Below are 22,711 nucleotides of genomic sequence, written 5' to 3' on the forward strand. Positions count from 1 at the left end.
CTATATGTGAGAGGCAGCCATAGATATTTTGCAGCACTAACAATATTACGGAATAAAATAACACATGACGTAAATGACCTACTATCTAATCATGGGACAGTACTGAATTTTGACGCCATTTTAGATCATATAGATTTTGCGTATGCTGATAAATGGCCTGCTCATATAATCGAATAGGAAATGAGCATATTGCGGCAGGGTAGTAATACAATTATTGAGTATTACAATAAAGTTAATGAAAAATTAAGTTTACTAATAAATAAAACGATTACGACATATGGATCGGACAGTGCAAAGAATTAAACGCTAAAAATAGGCGGGACGCTTTGCGAATTTTTATAACAGGGTTAAACGGAAATTTATCCCATATTTTATTTTCACTGCCACCAAGTGATTTGCCAAATGCGTTGGTAAAAGCTCAGGAATTGGAGTCAAACACCATGCGAGCTAATTTCGCATTACAGTTTGGAAGAACTCAGAGTTCTTCGCCTTCTAGTAACAATAGACAGTATGACGCTTTTAATAATTTTAATAATAACACTAATCAACAAATTTGTATTTTTTTTTGTCACTTGAAAATTTATATCAAATTTTGAATATACTAGGGCCACCAAATAATAACATATCAATAAAAAAATGTACACATCATGTTATCTTAAAAGTACAAAATTCAGCCACACTTACAGAATTATTTCCTAATATCTAATAGATACTTATGATTTTCTTGAATATTTGGCTTCCGGTAGGTCCCTTTTAAGTCTCCAACAATAGTCTGCTAGCATTCCTCGACTCCATTTCCCTTGATAACGCTTCTCCAATAAAGAAATGTCTTGATGGAACCTCTCACCTTGTTCGTCACTCACAGCACCCAAATTTGCCAAAAAGAAATACAGATGAGAGTCCAGCATAAGTATTTTCAAGGACATATTGCACCCCAAAGCTTTAAATGATATCATAAGTTCATTTATTAAATCTTTGTAATTTTGCGCTTTATGGTTACCTAGAAAATTTTGAACAACATTCACAAAACACTTCCAGTCGAGTTTTTCCTGATCATTCAGTTTTTCTTCAAAGCTCTTATCCTTCATCAATTACCGTATTTGTAGGCCTACAAATATTCCCTTTTTGATTTTCGCCTCGCTGAGTTTAGGGAATTTCTCTTTTAGATATAAAAATCTATGTCCATCTTTCGGACTAGAATTCTCACTTTTTGATCGATTTGGAGGCATCGGCACAAAGAGATCCGTCCAAATCATTGGTATAGCAATTTGTCTAGGTTCTTGTTTAGCCCAACCTAAAAGGAGCCTCACACACGTTAAACAACATTTATGCGGAACCCAGGATTTGTCTTGATTCCTCACAGGAAAACCAAAATAGTCTAAATAGCACTGTTAATTAGTGATGTGAAATTTCGACGCTGAAAGTGTAAACACAATGGCTACGATAGACTGCAAACTACATCTGTCAAATATTAAAATACACAAGTTCTTATGGGCAGTGTTATTTCGACAGCTGCACGACTACACGACTGCAGGCCGACAGTTGTCGTTCTCGCTAACTTCAAATTGCTCCTATTTTTGCCAACGACAGTACGACGACAGTAGAGTTGACAGTAGAATGGAAGATAGAAAGAGGAGGTAGAGTGGTGATGCCACTAATATGTAAAATGTAAAATTATTCACAGCTCTAACAAACTTGATGTTATTTTACAAATAAAAGCATAAAATAGCTATATTATAGCTCTATTATATAATTTGTAATAACTATTGATAATTTAAAGCAAAAATATTGACCTATTTACTTATTTTTTGCATAAAAAATTTCACTTTGAACAAAATATTAAAATTTCATTGAAGTGAAAGGTATTAGTATGGCCACAACGAAATTGTGTACATACAAAATGGACAACTGCGTTGTTTTGTGTACATGCCGGCCATTGTGTTGTTGTTGCTTCTCAAAATGTACATGTAGCAAGATGAACAACGACGTTTTCAGTTCACTGTCGTGCCGCTGCAGTCTGTCGTAGCCATTGTGTTTACACTTTGAGATGTAAAAGTTAATTCTCCACACACATAACAAAAATTGTCCGGGTTGTTCAAACATTTTCATGGCATATTTACGATCTAACTAATGTAAATAAAATGTAATTTAGCAAACACAATAATTACACATTCGACTACTGCAGTTATGTAAACAAAGAAACGTATAGCGGTCAGAAATGAATATATAGCTGTCACAAGAAAACTGGATGTGATATAAACAAAACTGTTATATATTTTCAATGAGGGTACACCAACATAAATAAAAATCATAACAAAGTTTATGTGACAAAAACAGTGTTTACCAGTGTAATTTGCGTTTCGCGCAAAATCAAGCACCAACAACAACAGGCCTACTCAATACATTCAGTCTCGACCTACCCCAATGGATGTTGATCCGAGTATTAGAGTACAGAATCGGCTGCAAACGCCAATAAGTTATGAACAAGGAAATGCACCAGAAAAAAGTCCACATAGCAGCACACAGCGGAATATGCAGCCGCCTAACAAAACACAACAAAATTAACTCTACCATACATTTTCCAGACAGATTAGTGGGAAAAAACTTTAAAATACTGGTCGATACGGTGGCAACGAGCTGCTATATAATAGCAGGCATATACAAAAATAAGAACGAGTTGGATATTTACAAAAGAGTAAAATCAATAAATGGATTTTCAATTTTACACTATTATCATTTAATTACATAGTTTCGAAAACGGCAAATTTTTTACGGTATTGAATGTTTGGAGGCAGCTTATAAATTGGTTAAAAATTTTGAAGTATCCTTGGGGCGGTAATAGATTTCGAGAATGAGAAATTAATAATAAATTAATACAGATATGATGTGTAGAAGTATCACGCAAGTAAAAAGTTCTTATCGCCCTTCACTTGGGATTTCAGAAACGATTCTTTTACATACGGCTCATTGGTTCAAGCAGCTCACGAATTCCGGTCTTTGACCAAGTATCCTTTCCTAAGAACATCCGTATTTTAAAGTTTTAAGGCGAAACATCCCTATCCTCAAATTGGTTGGCTAGTTCTTTTTATTCTGAAAATAAAACACATTTTAAAAGAAATTAAATATTAGAAAGTGACCGTTTTTGACCGACCATGGAAACGAAATTAAGGACTATGATAAATTTTGATAGGAATGCCCGGTCCCTTAAAAGGGAAGACTGACATCACCGCAAAAAAATGCAATACAAATATTAATTTTCGAGACTAATTCTTTGGCATTTACTGCGAATGGCAATATAAAATTCGAAATAGTGCAATTTGGTGAATTTCATTGGTAGAGCTAGAGACCATCGCCAGCTGTTAGTCCCCATGTTGAAGAACGTCCCAACAAAGTCGAAGTTCTTCAACATATCGTTGATCTGCGCCCACGACTTCGCCGGGACGGAAATATGGTTATTCCAGTATAAGAAGATTCGTCAAGCCACCTGGCTGTCTCCGAATCGAAAAACCACCAACCACATCGATCATGTTGTGATAGACGGAAAACATGTCTCCAGCGTTTTAGATGTGCGTGCACTCCGAGGTCCTGACATCGACTCGGACCACTATTTTGTTGCAGCCAAGATACGCACCCACCTCTGTACAGCAACGCACGTCAACAAACACAAGGAAGGTTCGACGTCGAGAATCTGCAATCTCAGCAGACAGCTGAACGATTTTCTTCTCGACTTGCACTCCTGCTCTCTGAGAGCACTCGTCAACAACTCGGTATAGGGGAATTGTAGGACGGCATTTCAAACTCCTTACGTACAGCTGCAACCGCAGCCATTGGTTTTCGGAAAATGCAAAAGAACAGCTGGTATGACGAGGAGTGCCGTGTCGCAGCGGAGATAAAATAGACTTCCTACCTCGCAACGTTGCGATCGACCACAAAACGTGCGGGATGGGATAGATTACGAGAGTTGAAGAGGGAAGCGAGACGCATTTGCAGACAGAAAATCGTGAGTACGAAGAGCTTGATAAGCTGGCCGACAGGGGAAATGCTCGAAAATTCTACTGAAAAATGCGGCGGCTAACAGAAGGTTTCAAGACCGGAGCATACTTTTGTAGAACCCGATTTAGTGACCAATGCCCAGATCATACTAAAATGATGGAGGGAACACTTCACCAGCCTACTAAATGGCAGCGAAAGTACAACGCCAGGAGAAGGCGAACCCGATTCCCCAAACGATGACGATGGAGCAAAAGTTCCATTGCCCGACCAAGAAGAAGTTCGAATAGCAATTACCCGTCTGGAGAACAACAAAGCAATAGAGGACAGAAATGTAGGTTTATATAATGGCTATGGGGAAGTGTTTCATATAACTAACTTAACATATTTTGAAGAGATAATAATATCAGAAAAAAATTATTATTACGGTAAAATGAGGTACAATAACTTAGAAGAAGTTAACAAAAATGATGTATTTGATAAAAAAAATTTAGAAGGGCAACCAGAAATAGAACTTATAAAGACCTTGTTAAAACAATTACAAAACACAGATACTAGACACAAATGAGGAATAAACGAGTTAGGAACATTATTAATGGTTAGTAGGTACACCAGACCATGACGATCTAGTGTTAATAAAAAATAAATGGAATGAACTAATTGAAAATAATAATAAACAATTGACGACAAACTCAAAACTTTATAAAATCATTACTCAATCGACAGAAATGGTAGAAAGGATACACCAGAAGGCAGAGGTTGAACTGGTAATAAAACGAAGAAATAAATTTTTAATCGTGGAATTGCAAAACCTAGTTAATACAATAACAAGCCGAATATCGAGGAGAGAGCCAAAAAGGCATCGATTACCCTATACTGCTGTAGAGGAGCTATTGGCAAGAGGTGGGGCCTCTCACCGAAGGTGGTACTCTGGCTCTGTGACACCATAGTCAAGCCCATAATGTTCTATGGAGTCTTCATGTGGTGGAGGGCTTTACAGAAGACCACACTTGCAAATAAACTTGAGATCGTTTAACGAGCTGCCCTCATCAGCATGTGCGGTGCATTAAGGTCCGCTCCAACCATTGCACTTAATGCAATCCTGAACACAACGCCGGTGGATATTGCCGGAAGGTGTATGGCCGCAAAGGTGGCTATTAGGCTCAGGGACTGTGGGTTCCTAAAGGAGCGTGTATCTGAACACTCGGATATCCTCACAAGCTTTGACTGCATACCGGATCATCTGAATCATGGATTCGCCATATCGAACTCCGGTAGCTCTTTCTGTGCACATATACCGACGAGGGAGGTCTGGCGGGGAAGAAGCCGTTGGAGGAGAAGGGTAGTAAGCTTCTTTACGGATGGGTCAAAGCTTGGGGGGAAGGTTGGTGGAGGGGTCTACTGTCGGGAGCTCTCCATAAAATCCAGCTTCAGACTTCCCGACTATTGCAGTGTTTTTCAGGCTGAGGTTGCAGCCATCAAGGTAGCAGCAGATATGCTGCTCAAAAGTGTGTCTACCTTCAAAGAAGTGACTATTCATTCAGATAACAGAGCGGCGATACTAGCATTGAACTCATTCACAGTGCGTTCAGGGTTGGTCAAAGAGTGTCTGGCGTCACTGCCTCTGGCGACGAGAGCTTTTATTATAAGACTTGTATGGGTGCCGGGCCATAGCGGAATCGCAGGTAACTGCAAAGCTGATGAGCTAGCAAGGAAAGGCACCCTAGAATGGGTATCGGTAGAATGGGAACGGGTAGGTGCTCCGGCACCCTCTTGTGTTCTACTACTGGATAGCTGGGCCTCGCGGCTGCTCGGTCAGCGATGGGCCAGCATTGGTACCTGCGCGGTGGCAAAAGCCTTTTGGCCCAAGATAGATCGCAGGAGATCTAGTGATCTCTTTGCCCTCAGTAAGGCTAGCCTCTCTTTAATGATGGGGCTCTTGACGAGCCACTGCCCTATTGGCATACATGCTCTAAGACTGGGAATCTTACCGGACGCCGCATGCAGAAGCTGCTTGAAAGAAGATGCAGTAGAAACTAGCCAGCACTTCCTTCTTGACTGCCCTGCTTTTGGGAGATCAAGACTTAAGCATTTGGGGGCACATACCTTCAGATAACCCACCGATCTGGCGGGCATAGAAATTAAGCGCCTCTGCAAATTTGTATTGGATACTAAACGGTTTGCCGATCTCTAAGTCCGAACACGGGAGTTCCTTTTTCAATGGCTTCAGCCATCTTACCTAACCTAACCTAATCCAATAACAATGGGGAAAACAGGAACTTTAAATCCGGCAATTTTGGATTTGGTCGAAATTGAAAATATAACAAAAAATTAGAATGAAATACTGACAATGACTGACATAATTTAAAAAAATAAATATTAAAATGTTATTTTTATTAAATACCCAAAAATTACGTTGGATTGTAAATTTGAAGAAATAAGAGCAGTTGCTAAAATAGCTGGTAAGTTAATACTAGGAAAAAAAATCGCAAAATATAATGAAAAATATTTTAAGGTAAGAATTGTAAAAAGGATTGGTTAATTTCTATTGTAAAATTGAAAATACAAATACTTGTTTATCAGAAATTTTTGCTGGTAAAAAAGCCAAATGTGAAAGATTCGAGAAATAAATAAAAAAATAGATGAAATTAAAGAAGGTGCTGTATTAGTTTCAGGAAACCATACTATTGGTGGTCAATCGGTAGATGGAGGTTACCTTGTTACATTTAAAAATCAAACAAATATTGAAATTTGAAAATATAAATTCCATTCATTAGTTTTTAAACTGTTCAAATTAATTGTAAATTGGAAGGAAAATAGAAATTCAAGAATGCGAGAAGAAATGTTCGATAAACTTACTTTTGAAATTGATAACTTGACACGTCTAATGACAGAATCGAGACGATTCTCTTAAAGAAAGGGGGGAGTTAACATTGCACTTAGCTCAATAGCATAATGGGTAATATAAACAACACTGTAATAATAAATTCATAAAGCTTTAATTGAATTAATAAGAAATAGATAAAGCTGAGACAGCTTCAATTTGTAAACATTAGTGTAGTTAAGAAATTCGAGTTCATTCCAATAAGGTCTGAATTGCGCAGTTAGTATTAAGTAAACAATATTGTATCTTATAAATAAGTGTATCATGAAATAAAGAACACTTTCGATTGTAGTCAAGAGAAAGATAGTTTAACAAAGTTAATTTCTGTATGTAAGGAATTTATTTTAATTTATTTCAATTAATTAAATAAGTAATTTAAATTTTCATTACTTAAGAACGGAATAGCGATGGAGTCCGAATTTTCTACCGAGATTCGCAAATATCTTAAATGTATAGAAAGAATTAGTTTTTTTTGTATTTGTTAAGGTATCTACATCTTCCTCTTTATTGGCGTAGATACCGCTTATTCGATTCATCATATGTAGTCATCGTCCATACCTCTGCACCATAGAACAGGACGGGGATAGTGAGTGACTTATAAAGTTTGGTTTTTGTTCGTTGAGAGAGGATTTTACTTCTCAATTACCTACTCATTCCGAAATAGCACCTGTTGGCAAAAGTTATTCTGCGTTGTATATCGAGGCTGATATTGTTGTTGCTGTTAATATTTATTCCAAGATAGACGCAATTATCTACGACTTCGAAGTTGTGACTGTCAATATGCGAACCATGTCGTAAGTACAACGAATGTTTGTTGACGACAGGAGATATTTCATCTTGCCCTCGTTCACAACCAGACACATTTGTTTCGCTTCCTTATCCATTCTGGAGAAAGCAAAACTAATGACGCGGTTGTTAAGACCAATTATATCAATATTATCAGCGTACGTCAGCATCTATACACTCTTATAGAGAATGGTATCTTCTCTATTTAGTTATGCAGCTCGAATTATTTTCTCCAAGACTAGATTGAAGAATTCGCACGAGGGCGAGCCTTGTCTGAAACTTTGTTTAGTATTGAACGGCTCGGAGATGTCCTTCTCGATCTTGACGGAACTAGTTTAGTTTAGTTTTGCGCAACGTCAATTTACATAGCCGTATTAGATATGCGGGGATACTAAATTCAGATATCGTGGCTAAAAGGCTTTTCGTGCTATTGAAAGCAGCCTTGAAATCGACAAAGAGGTGGCGTGTGTCGATTTTCTTTTCTCGGATATTTTCCAAGTTTATATGCGATGTTGAGGGGGCTTATCCAACGTTCATGCACTGATGCATCCCCTCTGGGGGTAACTACATTATATTTTAAAAATAAATACATGTAAGTTTGTACCTAATTGTTATAAAAAGTTTAGCTTTAGGCTTTCATATTTAATATGATAATATATGTTAACACAGATAATATGATTATGTTATCTACGGTGGTTACCATGGATTTCATGTAAAGAAATGTCAAAAATTGTTCTTAAGCCATTTTGTTTACTTCTCGTAACATTTTGCTTGGTTGACGTAAAATTTCAGTAATTACCATTTCTTAACCAAACAACGGATTTCAGGTTAATATGAAGAAATCTTATACTCAATTTTGTGCTAAAATGAACAAAAAGAAAATATTTTAATAACGATTCCAATAAATGAAGTAGACATACATATGTATATATGAGTTATGATTAAAGTATTTATAATTATATGTATATTATGTATAAATTAAAAATTCACCTTTCAATTTGAGCACAGTAGTATAAGTATTGAAGAAAACAACCACGAGGAGATTTCACTCACGGGAGCTGCGTTAGGACAGTTGGTTTTGAAAGGCATGAAAGATATGGGGCTGGATGTTCAGAAATGCATTGCGATAGGTACTGATGGATCTATTGCTATATTGGAGCTGTATAGGAAATACAAAAGAAGCTAAAAACGCTGAGATGATACGATATTTTTCCCATAAAACTGCTTAAATTTTTCCAAGTTTCAAGACCGAAACGTAACACTGTTTTAGCTCAATTCTTGGACAGAAAAAATATGCAGCTTTGTGAGACAAGGTGGGTACAAAGACATGATGCCATTCAACAATTCACAGTCACCCTTCCAGAAATCGTTCAAGTACTGACAAAAATAAGCGAATGGAAGAATAGAATGACTGCAGTAAAAGCGTCGAATTTAGTCACAGTACTATGCAACTTCAAGTTTATTCTTGGAATTTTTTGTCTCAATGATGTTTTGCCACTGGCGCAGCCACTTAGTGTGATTCTGCAAAACGAATCAATCGACCTTGCGAAAGCATCAAACGTCATAACAACATTGGTTGCAACATTGAACACGCGAAGAATGAATGCTGATCATCACTTTAATGAAACTTTTTCAAATGCTACACAGATGGTTGAAAAATTATATGTTGAAGTGGAAAAACTCGGAACATGTGGTCGTCAGAGTCATCGAAACAATCACCCATCTCAAAGCTGTGAAGACTTTTACAGAGTTTCTGCATACATTCCACCCATTGACACAGTCATGCAAGATTTCAAAACGTGGTTTTCCGATTAAGTTCTTGAAAGTTTCAATTTGAGTCAGCTGCTACAAAAATGTAACCTAAATTTGGAAGAAAAGGATTTAACTGTAATCATTGAATGCCTAGTTAGAGGTTTTGGGAAAATCTTGCCCGGAAACAAAGAACTGCAAAAAATGAAGCTCAAATCAGAAGTAGCGCTTTTTCAACAACCATGGAAAATGCAAATGACTACGAAAACACAAGTGCTTTTTGACTTAGAAAGCCTCAGCACTTGCGATAAGTATATATGTACATAGTATATCCGTCGATTCACATTCTCCTTCACCTACTCTGCGCTGCCAGCCACAATGCTAGCACTGAACGATCCTTTTCTTCTTTGCGCCGAATCAACACTTCTCTCAGAACAACGATGCTCCAGAAAGGATTGAACGGCTTAGCACTCCTCAACATATATTGGAACATGTATAAAAAATAAAATTACATTTTAAAGTTAAACATTTCTCAAATCAATTACAAAATCATAAAGTTCCGCAAACCCACGCCCCGCCCCCCAAAAAATTGTACTCTGGATCCGCCCCTGCACGCACGTCATAATTTATACTTGTGTTATCAATTACAAATAATTCAATGAATTAAAAAACAAGAATATAATTTTTAACAAGCATATTAGAAAAAGCGCGAGTTCTTCTTCTTTACTGGCGTAGACACCGCTTACGCCCTTATATCTGAGCAGTTACCTCAAACATTTTTTCCCAATAATGATGGCCATTGTTATGGTATTTGCGTCTCTTTCTTACACATTCCAAAATTATGCATGATGAATGATGCTACGCTTATAGTAGAAAAAAATTTTCCATTATAAAAAGAAAAGTTAGATATGGGCAGAGGTGAAACTTGCAAATGTGGTGGGGAATTGGTTACCTCAGTCTGTAAGGTATATGACTTTATCACACGCCTTGTTACCATACATATTATAATGGTACATAGAACTTCATATTAGTCTCCTAACCGTAAAATCGAATGCCAAGAATCGATTATTTTATGAAAAAATCGATTCTCGAGTAGAATCGAAATCGATTTTTCCATCCCAAGGACGGAGGTCCATATTTTACGTTTGAAATAACACATAATCCCTTTTTCAAATGCCAAAGTGTTCAACTATATATAGTTTATCAAGAAAGTGTTTTGACATCTATTAATTTAGCGAAATTCAGAAATATTGCCAAGAAAATATATACCTTTTAATGGTTTTATTTCAATATTTGGTTTTATTTAACAAACAGATATAAATCGCCAATAATAGAAAGTACAGTTACTCATTTTGAAAAGAACACAAAAATAAGAAGCAAAAACTTCAAACACTACTGTCAAGAAAATTTTTTTACATTTGCTGTTAATAGTTTTAAATTGAATATTTTAAAAAAGGAAATATGAATTAGTACTTTGTATGATTGCCCCGGGCATCTATAATACCTTGAAGTCTGCTTCTCATGGGATTAATAAATTTTTGAAGATCATAGCTGTGAGGTATCTTATACCATTCCTCTAAAACTACATTTTTGAGTTCTGTTCGACCTTTTCGGTGCCTTTTTGCAACTTTTTTCTTCAAATACGCCCATAAGTTATCTATTGGATTCATATCTGGACTTTGGGCCGATGTATCTAATACTTTACTGCTATTGAAAAGGAGCCAGATTCTCACCATGTGAGCTTTATGCTTTGGGTCGTTGTCCTGGTAGAATTTAAACTGAGTTCTATTGTTATCAATGAACCAAAATTTATTTGCACTATTTGTCAAATAGCCTTGCAGAATACTCAAATATTGTAGTGCATTCATCTTATCCTCTATAAATACCAAATTACTCATTCCCTTGCTGGATATGCACCCCCACACCATGACTGAAAGTTTGCCAAATTTCACTGTAGGTATACGTATAATATTCCGCTTTTCCAATGCTTTTAACGGCTACCTCCACACTCTATTGGGCCCATCATTGTAATACAGCATAATCTTACTCTCATCGCACATCATTCCAGTAGCTGTCTGGTTGACGCAGGTACGTTCTAGCGAAAGATAAGCGCTTTTCAATGTGCAGTGCAGAGAGTAACGGCTTCTTTCGAGCAACTCGTGAAGTATAATTGTGTTTTCTCAAAACTTGGTGGATTGTTTCATAAGAAACTTCGGTCCCACATTCATCTCTAAGTTCCCAGGAGCAGCAAGATTTCTCGTCAAAATTTGAGGGTTTGCGGCTACTTTTCTCAACAAAATACTTTCGGCACGCTCAGATATTTTCCGAGGTCTTCCACTTACAGCTTTTGGCTCAAGCCTGTTTTCATTTTTTGCACGATTTATTATATTATAGATAGTTTGTCGCTTTACAGAAAACATTTCTGATAACTTTTGTACGCTTTTTCCCCTTTCATAGTTATAGTAAATCAACTGAGTCACTTCAAAAGATATCATTTTTCCAGGCATTTCTTATAATGTATGAAAATATTAAAAATTTTACCAACAAATTACTCCAACTAGCACTTTATGACTGATTGATGACTAACACGTGTGTAACTACTCAGTGAGATAACAATATCAGCAAACGACATCTGTCAAATATTAAAATACACACGTTCTTATGGACACTGTTATTTTGACAGCTGCACGACTACACGACTGCAGGCCGACAGTTGTTGCTCTCGCTAACTTCAACATATTCTTATGCCAACGGCAGTAGGACGACAGTAGAGTTGACAGTAGAATGGAAGATAGAAAGAGGAGGTAGAGTGGTGATGCCACCAATATGTAAAATGTAAAATTATTCAAAGCTCTAACAAATTTGACGTTATTTTACAAATAAAAGCATAAAATAGCTCTATTATATCATTTGTAATAACAATTGACAATTTAAAACAAATAAATATATATGTTTACTTATTTTTTGCATACACATTTTCACTTTGAACAAAATATTAAAATTTCATTGAAGTGCAAGATATTAGTATGGCCACAACGAAATTGTGTACATACAAAATGGACAACTGCGTTGTTTTGTGTACATGCCGGCCATTGTTATGTTGCTGCCTTCTTACAAATGTTCATGTAGTAGGCTTCACGACGCCATTTTCAGTTCACTGTCGTGCTGCCATGTCGTGTCGCGAGCTTGTGTTCAGCACTTGACAGCTGAGCTTAGCAATTGTTTTGTTTTTGTATTTTTGTTTTTGTTTGCTTTGGTAGAAGCAAAAAGTTTATCGCTATAAAGCTATGGCAGCTGCGTAAATGAATGAAATCATTTTGAAAGGCTCTCTGAATTCATTAGAAACGCTGGCTTTAATTAAACAAATGCAAATAATGTGAATATTTGACAAACTGTATCTATCAATTTTTTGGACAAGAAATATATTTAATTTTTATAACTGATATTTATTTTTAACTATTATATGTTAGATGTTGTTGAAGAACCCGAATTTACTGAATACATCGAAAATGTAACTGTACCTGCTGGAAGAAATGTTAAACTGGGCTGCTCTGTAAAGAATCTTGGATCGTATAAGGTAAGTCGAGTTTGTCTAAGCTTTGTTATTTAAATTTTTCTAAATGAAAATAGTAAATACTATATACCAATTGACCTGAAAACCTTAATTATGGGTTAACGATACATTTAGGCAGAATTGTTTTAAGTTGTATGTGGTAGTTTACTATGTGCGTAAAGAGTAATTAATTGGTTCAGCAGCATTTTTAAGGCGCAGAAGGATAATTTTTTTTTTTTACATTTAACTTAACTTTTTAAGGCTGTTTTCTCACTGTCTGGATAATATTATCCTTAACCCCTTGTAGCTTAACTGGATTATAGGTTTAACTGACAGAACCGTTTTCACTTAATTGTGGTTAGCTGACCTACAAACAGTTATTCCATCAAAGCGCAAAGGACCATTCTCTCGAAAACTCGTAACATCGACTCATCAGATATTGTCATCGTCCATACCTCTGCACCATATAGCAGGACGGGAATAATGAGTGACTTATAGAGTTTGATCTATATTCGTCGAGAGAGGACTTTACTTCTCAATTGCCTACTTAGTCCGAAGTAGTAGAGATATACTGCGCTGGATTTCCAGGCAGATATTGTTATTAGTGTTTATGCTGGTTCCAAGATGGACGAAAATATCTAGGTCATGACTGTCAACAGTGACATGGGAGCCAAGTCGTGAGTACGACGACTGTTTGCTTGATGACATGAGATATTTGGTCTTCCCTCATTCGCGCGGGGTTTGAGGCCAATGATATCAATATCATGAGCATACGCAAGCAGCTCTACACTCTTTTAGAAAATGGTACCTTCTCTATTTTGTCGTCTTTTCTGAAAAGCCGTTTGGTATTGAACGGCTCTGAGAGGTCTTTCCCGATTCTGATTTCAGTTTGCACAGCCGTATTAGTTTTGCGGGGATACCAAATTCAGACATCGCGGCATAAAGGTAGCTTCTTGTCGCGCTGTCAAAAGCGGTTTCAAAACCGTCGAGGAGGTGGTGTGTGTAGATTTTATTTTCACGAGTTTTTTCCAAGAGCTGGTATACTAGGGTGCTTCAAAAAAAAGGATTGAATTATTTTTTCAACTCTTACCTCTCTCAAATGTTAGTGATTGACAAACAAAAAATCCTCCCTCAAGCCAGGCGCTGTAGCTTAACTTTAAGGGGTCGCTATTTGTTTTTAGGTTCCCATACATTTAACATGGCAATTTTCGTTTTTTCATCATTTCTTCGCCACCGTGTTTGAATAGCTCGGCCGGTAATCCATCGGCCTGTGCCGCTTTGTTGTTCTTTAGACGGGTAATTGCTATTCCATTTTCTTCATGGTCGGGCAATGGAACTTCGGCTCCATCGTCATCGATTGGGGAATCGGGTTCAACATCTCCTGGTGTTATGCTTTCACTGCCGTTCATCAGGCTGGAGAACTGTTCTCACCATAATTTTAGTATGTTCTGGACATCGGTTACTAGATCACCTCTGGGGGCTCTACAAGAGTTTAATCCGATCTTGAAACCTTCTGTTGGTCGCTGCATTTTTTCGTAGGCCAGCTTGTCAAACTCTTCATATTCACGCAGTTCGGCCTCTCTCTTTTTTGTCTTCAAATGCGTATTGCTTCCCTCTTTAACTCTCGGTATCTATCCCATCCCACACGTGTTGTGGGCGATTGTAACGTTGCGGGGTAGCCAGCCTGTTTTCTCTCCACTGCGACCCGGCACTCCTCAGCATACCACTGTTCTTTTACATTTTCCGAAAACCAATGTTCTTGTTTTCAGCTGTATGCAAGGATGTTGAAGTGCCGTCCCACAGAGAAAGCAGGAGTGCAAGTCGAGTAGAAAATCGTTCGGCTATCTGTTGTGATTGCAGCATTTCGACGTCGAACCTTCCTTGTTTCTGTTGCTTGTTTGCGAATCTTGGCTACAACAAGATAGTGATCCGAGTCAATGTTAAGACTCCAGAGCGTACGTACGTCCATCACACATCGATCTGGTTAGTGGCTTTTCAATTCAGGGACAGTCAGGTAGCTTGATGAATTTAAAAACATGAAATGACCATTAAATCTGTTATCGGTATGTTGGGAAGATGATATATTTTTTATTGGTTTAAAATATAAATTAGTTAGATTTAAAATCCATATTTTACCAAATGTTATTGTATTTAACATGTCTTGCAATTCATAAATAATATATTAATTTCTTTTTTTATACTATACTCTTGCAACCAGTTGCTACAGAGTATTATAGTTTTGATCACCTAACGGAGACAATTTTTGAAAAAGTGAGCATTACCTCGCCCTCTAATAAGTTTAATGCATATATCTCCTAAACCACTTAAACTATAACAATCAACTTCACTCAGTACGAATATTAATCCTGCAAAATTGCTAAATGTGCGATAAATCAATAACTAAATACGGCAGAGACGCAAGGATTTGCCACCGGAATGGTATCACAAGGCTATAGAGGGACCGAGGTAAAAATTGGAGGATGAGCACCGCCTGCTTTATGGTGAAATCTCATATCTCGGATCCCGACTGACCGATTTCAACAAAATTTCGTAGGTTATATTTCTTTCATATTTCTATGTCACGTTGTGAAAATAAGCGAAATCGAACAATATCACAATTTTAAATTCCACTTGATTCGTTAAGTTTCCAGTACAAAAATCAAGATGCAATTATTATATCGGGATAAAACATGGCACGACTAAAACTTGGTGTGCGCCATGTTATGACCAAAAATTGCTTGAATCCAATAAAAACTGTTCAAGCCCTTAAGTACCGAATAAATCCCGTTACTTATAGTTGACTTTTGATCGAAAATCTCGGTCAACGAGTGATATACATATATAACTGAAATTTAAGGGTAATCCTCCTCTTCTAATAGTATGTCTTTGTGTAAAAAATTAGTTAAATCAGACCAATACTTCCCTGAGCCGACATATACCTAATAAAGAGATTTTTGAAGATTTGTGAGTTATCCCAATAAAAATACGAGGGCATGCTTTACTCATGACGGTGTAACTTTGTGTCTAAAATATGTAAATTTGAGCGATAACTTGGCCTAGCCCTTATATAACTAATATCAGGATTTTCGAAGATCCGACTTACTTTACTCTATATGATTGGTTTTACACCCTCAAGTATTTCTCTGGCTTTGGTTCTTGCAAGTAGCATGAGTATAAAAGGTTCGGTTGCACCCGAACTTACCTCCTCCTGACTTGTTAATTATTATACAATGTTAATATTTTTAAAATTTCTGAATTTGTTGTAAATTGTTTGATATTATTAATTTAAGAAATATTCACGGTATGGAGTTCCCGCTATCCAAACTGTTCTTAATTCGTTTATTGTCTAACATGGTTTTGTTTCAACTGTTCTAATAAAGTTTAAATTATTAATATTTCTGAAACTGTTTCTTGAATGGAAAATTCTGGATTGTCATAATCATATTTTTCGTAATGTATAGTGCTCTAAAAATCGCATATTTCTTCGGCTATTATTTTTTCAAAATATGACAAATTTGTGATGTGAAATATATTTCCATATTCTTCGTAAATAGAAACGTCTCTTATTTCAATAGGTATGCAGACTTGTTGGGTATAGTCTATGATAACGGGTCCCCCAAGCGAATTAGTATTGTAAGAATTGAAAGATTCATATTGAAAACCTATAAGTAATTATGGTTTTATATTATATTATCTTTATTTAGAATTCCATTCCTATTACTTATAATTACTTTATTTCCTAGGTTTTTCTTATCTTTCTGCTTTTTATATTTAGATTGTAGGTTGTTGCTCTTCCCGTATCTGTTAGTATAATACTATATACGTATTCCTTCATGCGTCTACCAAACAAGATATGGATGCTTTCGGCTCCATATCGGATCCTCATTTTTCTAATTTCTTATTTTCATTCGCTATTATTTAGCCGAAATATGTAAAAAAAACGACTGCTTACATACAGAGGAACATCCACGAAACGAGAAAAAGAGAAGAATTTAAATAAAATAAAAATTACATTTTTTCACACAAATATGGCATTGATGAAATGAGAAACCTTAGCCAAAAAAGTTATTTTCGTAACTTTTCAATAGATTTTGCTTATTTCGGTGTTAATTAAGAAGTGCAAAATGTGTGTATACAATTGTGGGATGTCCACAATAATTTTAGATTTATTAAAATATAAAATACTGATACAAAGTTGATGATTGAAAATGAAAATGAAATGGAGAGCGAAAATGATGAAGCGTGCTAGCAGTCGGGATGATGCGCCAAGAAGAAGGAAAGATGGCGGTTCGTCAAGCTGACAGCTTATCCAGTTTTTGGGTTGCCATATCTATGCTTTTTGCAGAGTTGCATTTGGGGTTGCCACATTACTTTGGGGTTGCCAATTGTGCGATGAATTCCGAATGACGCATTTGACGCGGAGATGCCTTTTCAAGCTTTTGCTGGAACACATACTGCAATGGCTTGTGGTCGGTGAAGATGAAAAATTCTCTTCCTTCTAGTATATGTTGAAAATATTTGACTGCTTTGTATGCCGCTAAAAGTTCACGATCGTAAGTGCTGTATCTTGTTTGTGTTTCAGTAAGGCGTTCGGAATAAAAACCTAGTGGTTGCCACTGGTCGTTGTCGTGTTGTTGTAGTACAGCTCCTACCGCCGCTCCAGATGCATCCACCGTCAAACTGAGTTGCGCCCTGTGTTTTGGGTAAGCGAGTAAAGCTGCTTTGCATAAGTCATTTTTGCATTGTTGAAATGCCTCCTCTGCTTCAACTGTCCAGTCAACTGGGGATGTGTCGTTTTTCTTGTTCCCTTTTATGAGGTTGAGTAATGTAATTTGCCTTTCTGCGGCGCAAGGCAAGAATCTGCGAAAAAAGTTTACCATAACAAGAAAGCGTCGCAAATCACATACTCTCGAAGGTAGGTTGAAATTTTGAATTGCCCGCACTCGTTCTTCTGGGGGTGAAATTCCACTGCTGTTTATTTTGAAACCCAAAAACTCAACTTGCGGCTGACCAAGTGTGCATTTCGAACGGTTGATAACAAGGCCGTACTCGCGTAGCTTTTAAAATACTAACTGTAGATGATGACTATGTTGATTCATATCCTTCGATGATATAAAAATATCATCGAGGTATGGCCAGGCGAAGTCGTATTCACGGAAGATGTGATCCATGAATCATTGGAACGTTTGACCGGCATTTCTCAAACCAAAGCACATGAACGGAAATTCAAACATGCCGAATGGCGTTGTAATTGCAGTCTTTGGTATGTCGTTCGCCTCCACCGGAATCTGGTGGTAGGCCCGACGCAGATCAAGTGTGGAAAAAATTTTGCAACCACACAGGGAATGAGTGAAATTGTGCAGGTGTGGCAGGGGTACCTGTCAGGCTCGGTGACGACGTTTAGTCGCCTGAAATCCCCACAAGGCCTTCATTCGCCGTTTTTCTTTTTTGTCTTCTTTGACGACAGATGCCTGCGTTCAGCAAGAGTTGTATCTCGGCTTTTGCGGCTTCTAACTTCTCGGGAGATAAGCGTCTCGGTTTAGAGAAGACTGGTGGTCCTTTGGTGACGATATGGTGCGTGAAAAAGTGTTGTGGTTTTTTACTGAAGACTTTTCCATCATGATGTCTTCGAATTCCCTCAATAAATCGTAGAACGGCTGATAATCTTTGGTGTAAGATAAATTGGAAACTACCTTTTTATTTGTTGATATTGAACACAGTTTGCTGGTGTTTGCGTTGTCGTAGGTTGACTACTAAGTTGAAATGCGATAGAAAATCAGCTCCGATGATGGCTTGTGACACGTCAGCAATGATGAACTTCCAGGAATATTGGCGGCGTAGACCCAGATTGAGGAACATAGTTTTTTCGCCGTAAGTTTTTATGGTGGACTTGTTTGCTGCGTAGAGGTAGTTGTTTTTGTCCGGGCATCTACGTTGTTGTTGTGTCGGCAGAATTACGCTGACTTCAGCTCCCGTGTCGATGAGGAAGTTTATTGCGGATTTTTTGTCTCGGACGATTAAGCGGCGGTTTTTATCGTTGAGCCTGTCGTCGACCGCCATTGACGACAGACTAGTTAGTTTAACTTTTTCACGCAAGGGCTACGACATTTTTTTGGCATCGTTACCAAATTTGTGATGGTACCAGCACAAACCATTCGAATTGTTGTTTTGCATACCGGAACGTGACGGAGGACGGCTTCTGCTGCGACTTCTAGATCGACGATTTATGTTCGCCTTTATTGAGGCTATCTCTTTCGTGATTTCGTCTAGCTGCTGCTCGATGCTGGATTGATTGGCTATTGCTGTGTTTGGAGTTTCGACCACGTGTACGTGTGGGGTGTCGCTAACCTCACATATTTTGTCCGCGAGCAGGGCAACTTTGCCGAGCGGTTCGTTGCTAATGGAAATTATTAGTCGCATGTTGGAAGGTAACCGACTCATCCAAATGGACTTTAGTATATTATCGTTGATCTCGCTAGACTTCGCATTTCGCGCAAGAGCTGTGATGGACGCATATCACCGAGCTCTTGTTCCTGCAGTAGCTTTTTTAAACGTTTTTGCTCCGAGTCCGCGAATTGTGTTATTATTCGATTTTTTAGCGTGGTGTACAGCTCACTGTTCGGTGGATTAAGAATTATGTCGCTTATTTGGGCTAGCACGTTGCTTTCGATCGCGGCCACGACGGTGTGGTACTTTGTTTTGTCGCTCGTTATACCTGCCGCAATAAATTGCGACTCGACCTGCGCCATCCATATTTCTGACTTTGCGTGCCAGAATGGTGGGATCCTGATGGAAATTTTGGCCACTTCCACGTTGCGGGTTTGGATGTCCTCTGCCAATTGGCCCCGATGCTGCAAATTTTGTATTACCTGGTTTACCGCTTCTTCTTCCGTCATTTTTCGATCACGTCGGGGTCACCAATATGTGGGATGTCCACAATAATTTTATATTTATTAAAATATAAAATACTGATACAAAGTTGATGATTTGAAAATGAAATGGAGAGCGAAAATGATGAAGCGTGCTAGCAATCGGGATGATGCGCCAAGAAGAAGGAAAGATGGCGGTTCGTCAAGCTGACAGCTTATCCAGTTTTTGGGTTGCCATATCTATGCTTTTTGCAGAGTTGCATTTGGGGTTGCCACATTACTTTGGGAATGCCACATACTTATTCCTTTCATTTTGGGCCTTTTGACTTATATTTTTGTAGGTTTTCGCATATTCATTCAAATTTATTTATATGACTATAATTCTGTTAATTTGGTATGCGGATTTCTTAGTACAAAAAATTACGAGCTCGTAGATGGGCGTAATCGGACCACTGCCACGCCCACAAATCGCCATTACCCGAAAACTTATAAAGTGCCCGACCCTCTAAACTACTGAAGCTACAAGAAACAAGTTTGCGGAGCGCTAATATTTTAAGAACTTTTACCAATGTGAAAATGGATGAAATCGGAAGATGACCCCGCTCACTTCCCATACAACGGTACTGTTCAAAATTACTAAAAGCACCATAAATTAATAACTAATTACGCCAGAGACATTAAATTTTACCTATGAGATGGTTTAATGCGACTTTACGGGTGCCTTTTGGTGAACTTTTTGGTGAAATCACATATCTCTAGTCCCGACCTACCGATTTCAACCAAACTTATTTCATGGTATGCCTCTCATATTCTTGTCACAGAGCGAAAATGGGCGAAATCGGACTACAGCTCCGCTTACTGTGTGGACCAAATTATCTGTAGTTAGCTTTTCAATTCGGGAGATATGCAATTAAAATTCAGATAGTCAACACTTCTCTGAGCGCCTACAAACCTTATGCCGAATATATCGGTCAGTATATGAGTTATATAGAGTATATGCATATGTATGTATATAAAAAATCTGAGATTCCGATTCAGTGTTTGACGTTTTAAATTTTTAAGTATTACTCTGGCTTTGATTCTAGCAAGTTGCAAGAGTATACAATATTCGGTTGCTCCCGAACTAAGCCCTTTCTTACTTATTTTGTATTATACACTTTACTAATAGAAATGTAATTTATTACAAGAATATACATATATATATACATTAGGGTGGAGCGATTTATTAATTTTTTATTTCTGTTTCGGTATACCTGTAGAAAGAAGCTGCTTTAGGTAAATATTAAACACAAGAAAAATCAGTAACCTCACGTTATGTTTAGAGGTGCCCCCATCGACTTGAAATTTTGAAAATTTATGCCAAATACTCATAAATTCGCAAACATTTTATAAACGTTTTTTGATGTTCTAAGCGATGCTATGCTAGAGTAAGATAGAAATTAATGCTCTTAAAACATATATATCACTCTCTAACCATATTATAATAACATAGCTACGTTCCGCAGTTTAATTTCACATTCCTAATTTCACACTGTGGGACGTCATTTCAAACTGCTTACGTACATCTGCAACCGAAACCATTGGTTTTCGGAAAGTGCAAGAGAACAGTTGGTACGACGAGGAGTGCCGTGTCGCAGCGGAGAGAAAACAGGCTGCCTACCTCGCAACGTTACGATCGACCACTACACGTGCGGGATGGGATAGATACCGAGAGTTGAAGAGAGAAGCGAGACGCATTTGCAGACAGAAGAAGAAAGAGGCCGAAATGCGTGAGTACTAAGAGCTTGATAAGCTGGTCGACAGGGGTAATGCTCGAAAATTCTACGAAAAAATGCGGCGGCTTACAGAAGGTTTCAAGACCGGAGCATACGCTTGTAGAACCCCCAAAGGTGATCTAGTCACTGATGCCCAGAGCATACTTAAATTATTGAGGGAACACTTCTCCAGCCTGCTGAATGGCAGCGAACGCACAACACCAGGAGAAAGAGAACCCGATTCCCGAAACGATGACGATGGAGCATTCGTTCCATTACCCGACCATGAAGAAGTTCGAATAGCAATTGCCCGCCTGAAGAACAACAAAGCGGCAGGGGCCGACGGATTGCCGGCCGAGCTATTCAAACACGGCGACGAAGAACTGATAAGGAGCATGCATCAGCTTCTTTGTAAAAAAGGAGACCCCACAATCTGCGCCAACTACCGTGGGATTAGCCTCCTCAACATCGCATATAAGGTTCTATCGAGCGTATTGTGTGAAAGATTAAAGCTCACCGTCAACAAACTGGGACCTTCTCAGTGTGGCTTTAGACCTGGCAAATCAACAACCGACCAGATATTCACCAAGCGCCAAATCCTGGAAAAGACCCGTGAAAGGAAAATCGACACACACCACCTCTTCGTCGATTTCAAAGCTGCTTTCGACAGCACGAAAAGGAGCTGTCTTTATGCCGCGATGTCTGAATTTGGTATCCCCGAAAAACTAATACGGCTGTGTAAACTGACGTTGAGTAACACGAAAAGCTCCGTCAGGATCGGGAAGGACCTCTCCGAGCCGTTCGATACCAAACGAAGTTTCAGACAAGGCGACTCTCTATCGTGCGACTTCTTCAACCTGCTTCTGGAGAAAATAGTTAGAGCTGCAGAACTAAATAGAGAATGTACCATCTTTTATAAAAGTGTACAGCTGCTGGCGTATGCCGATGATATTGATATCATCGGCTTCAACACCCGCGCCGTTAGTTCTGCTTTCTCCAGTCTGGACAAGGAAGCAAAAAAAATGGGTCTGGCAGTGAACAAGGGCAAGACGAAATATCTCCTGTCATCAAACAAACAGTCGTCGCACTCGCGACTTGGCACTCACGTCACTGTTGACAGTCATAA

General features: G+C 38.1%; 1 protein-coding gene across 5 annotated transcripts in view; it reads left to right on the forward strand.

Annotated features, from left to right (window-relative positions):
- Positions 1–22,711, forward strand: part of LOC126764853 (neurotrimin) — a 364,259-nt gene that overhangs the window by 121,024 nt on the left and 220,524 nt on the right. For all 5 annotated transcript variants that reach the window (XM_050482466.1, XM_050482468.1, XM_050482463.1 and 2 more), the window contains exon 3: positions 12,880–12,986. In XM_050482466.1, coding sequence (XP_050338423.1) covers positions 12,880–12,986 — 107 coding nt within the window. The remainder of the gene's footprint in view (positions 1–12,879; positions 12,987–22,711) is intronic.

Source organism: Bactrocera neohumeralis, unplaced genomic scaffold, assembly GCF_024586455.1.
Source record: "Bactrocera neohumeralis isolate Rockhampton unplaced genomic scaffold, APGP_CSIRO_Bneo_wtdbg2-racon-allhic-juicebox.fasta_v2 cluster10, whole genome shotgun sequence".
In the NCBI taxonomy this organism is placed as follows: Eukaryota; Metazoa; Arthropoda; class Insecta; order Diptera; family Tephritidae; genus Bactrocera; species Bactrocera neohumeralis.